The sequence below is a fragment of the Urocitellus parryii genome, chromosome 2 (assembly GCF_045843805.1).
Source record: "Urocitellus parryii isolate mUroPar1 chromosome 2, mUroPar1.hap1, whole genome shotgun sequence".
In the NCBI taxonomy this organism is placed as follows: domain Eukaryota; kingdom Metazoa; phylum Chordata; class Mammalia; order Rodentia; family Sciuridae; genus Urocitellus; species Urocitellus parryii.
This window is the reverse complement of record NC_135532.1, coordinates 217,033,759-217,035,574: the sequence shown is the minus strand read 5'-3', so window position 1 is coordinate 217,035,574 and position 1,816 is coordinate 217,033,759. Positions and strand designations below refer to the sequence as shown.

Sequence of the window (1,816 nt, the reverse complement as noted above, 5' to 3'; positions counted from 1 at the left end):
AAACCTCAGCAGCCACCCATTGCTCGTTGCTCCCTAGGGCGCCATGACAGTAAGTCAGTCTGAGGAGTCATTCAGTCTCCAGGATCTAGTTGTATGAAATGTGACTTTTTTCAGGCCCATAAGAGGTCAAGGGTAAGGATATTTGTCTTTCCTTTGTTTATGGAGTTTGTGGTCACAGAGGTGTCCATCTCTGGGGGTGGTGGGCAGAGCAGAGAAGTGAGTGTTCACAGGGTCTGTGCAATAGCTGTATTTAAGGGAACGCACACTCACACACAGCAACATGAGCATGCATACAAACACAATGGTGAAGGAAAAGAGAGACCCACTGAGACACGGAACCCAATACTATTTATGCCAACTAAAATGCACACATACAACACAATCCAGGAATCTACGACAACATGTACTAATGGAACGCAGGCCAGTGGTCACCTGTGTGGGGGATAAGGACATAAAGGGAATTGACTTACCAACTGATCCATCAACAAAGGGCATGGTGCAGACCCAAGGGACTCACGCTGTGGCCTGAGGAGACTCGTGTGCCATGTGTGCACGGGCGTGGGTGTGAAGGGTGGATCTTTGATGTCAGGTTGCATCTTTCTTTCAGGAAGTTTGCCTGGGGAGTTCTCGGTCCAGAGGTGGAACCTGGAAGCCCAGATGATCCTGTCTAATTCCACGGCGGTGATGCCCTATCTGACCACGCTGTGGCGGGAGCTAGTTCAACAGGGCATCAACGGGTCCAGCCTGGACCGCAGGGCTCCCGCCCGCGACGACAGCCAGCTGGCCGCGCTCTACATCCTCATGGTGCTGGGCTTCTTCGGCTTCTTCACGCTGGGCATCATGCTGAGCTACATCCGCTCCAAGAAACTGGAGCACTCCCACGACCCGTTCAACGTGTACATCGAGTCGGACTCCTGGCAGGAGAAGGACAAGGCCCTCTTCCAGGCCCGGGTTCTGGAGAGCTGCAGAGCGTGCTACGTCGTCGAGAACCAGCTGGCCGTGGAGCAGCCCAACGCACACCTGCCTGGGCTGCCGCCTTCCCCCTAAGCCCCACAGCCTCGCTGGCGCGGGACAAGCCCCCACGACAATCCGAGTTTTCTCATATTCCTTTTTGTCTGGGTGCCATTGGATTTCTTTTGCTCTTTTAGGGGTGCAGGGTGGATTAATGACACTCCTTTTCTAAAATCGAAATAGACGGTCAATTATTCCCCAGAATCCTGGCTGCCTTGTCGAATCCTGCAGAATCCCTGACACGGTGGCCTTCCAGGGGCGTGGGCCGCCTGTCCCACAGGCCCAGGCTGCTGGCAAGGTCACATGACTCCGTCTGGCCTGGAGAAGGGAAGGTGACACGTGCAGTTTCCAGATAATTCTTGCAAAAGAAAGACATGCCCTCCACTGTCCTTGTCCCCCTTCTCAGCAACTGGGACATGGACAGGTGTTGACAGCTTTGTCTGGGAAGAACAGGCTACTCTCAGAGGGCGGAAGAAGGGTCTGGGCCTGGGCCTGGCCCTGAAGCAGGAGCTTGCACCCTCCTGAGCCACCCTCTAATGGTGTTCATCATCTACTCCCCCTTCAGCCAGGGCCACGTGGGTCTCTGTTGAAGCACAGAGTCCGTGTCCCCCTCATGCCCCACCTCACAGGGCTGCGGCCAAAGGGCGCCATGTTCCTGTGTTTGTCACAGCTCAGTTTCCTTCTGTTCCTGTCACTTTTGGGCTCATGACTGTGGCTGTATCCTCCTCCAACCCTCTCATCTCCCACTCCTCCCCTCCACCCATCCGCCCCCCAAGTGCCCCTCCCCCAAACAGACACGGCACAC

At 55.4% G+C, this 1,816-nt stretch overlaps 1 protein-coding gene across 1 annotated transcript; it reads left to right on the top strand.

The window, feature by feature from the left end:
- The first annotated feature begins 657 nt into the window (after positions 1-657).
- On the top strand, positions 658-1,047 carry Kcne1 (potassium voltage-gated channel subfamily E regulatory subunit 1). The gene has a single exon (XM_026393591.2). It carries the CDS (start codon positions 658-660, stop codon positions 1,045-1,047), a length of 390 nt encoding a protein of 129 aa, XP_026249376.1.
- Positions 1,048-1,816: the final 769 nt, after the last annotated feature.

Coding starts and splice junctions, on each gene's coding strand:
- Kcne1 (XM_026393591.2), top strand. CDS start 658: ATGATCCTGTCTAATTCCACGGCGGTGATGCCCTATCTGACCACGCTG.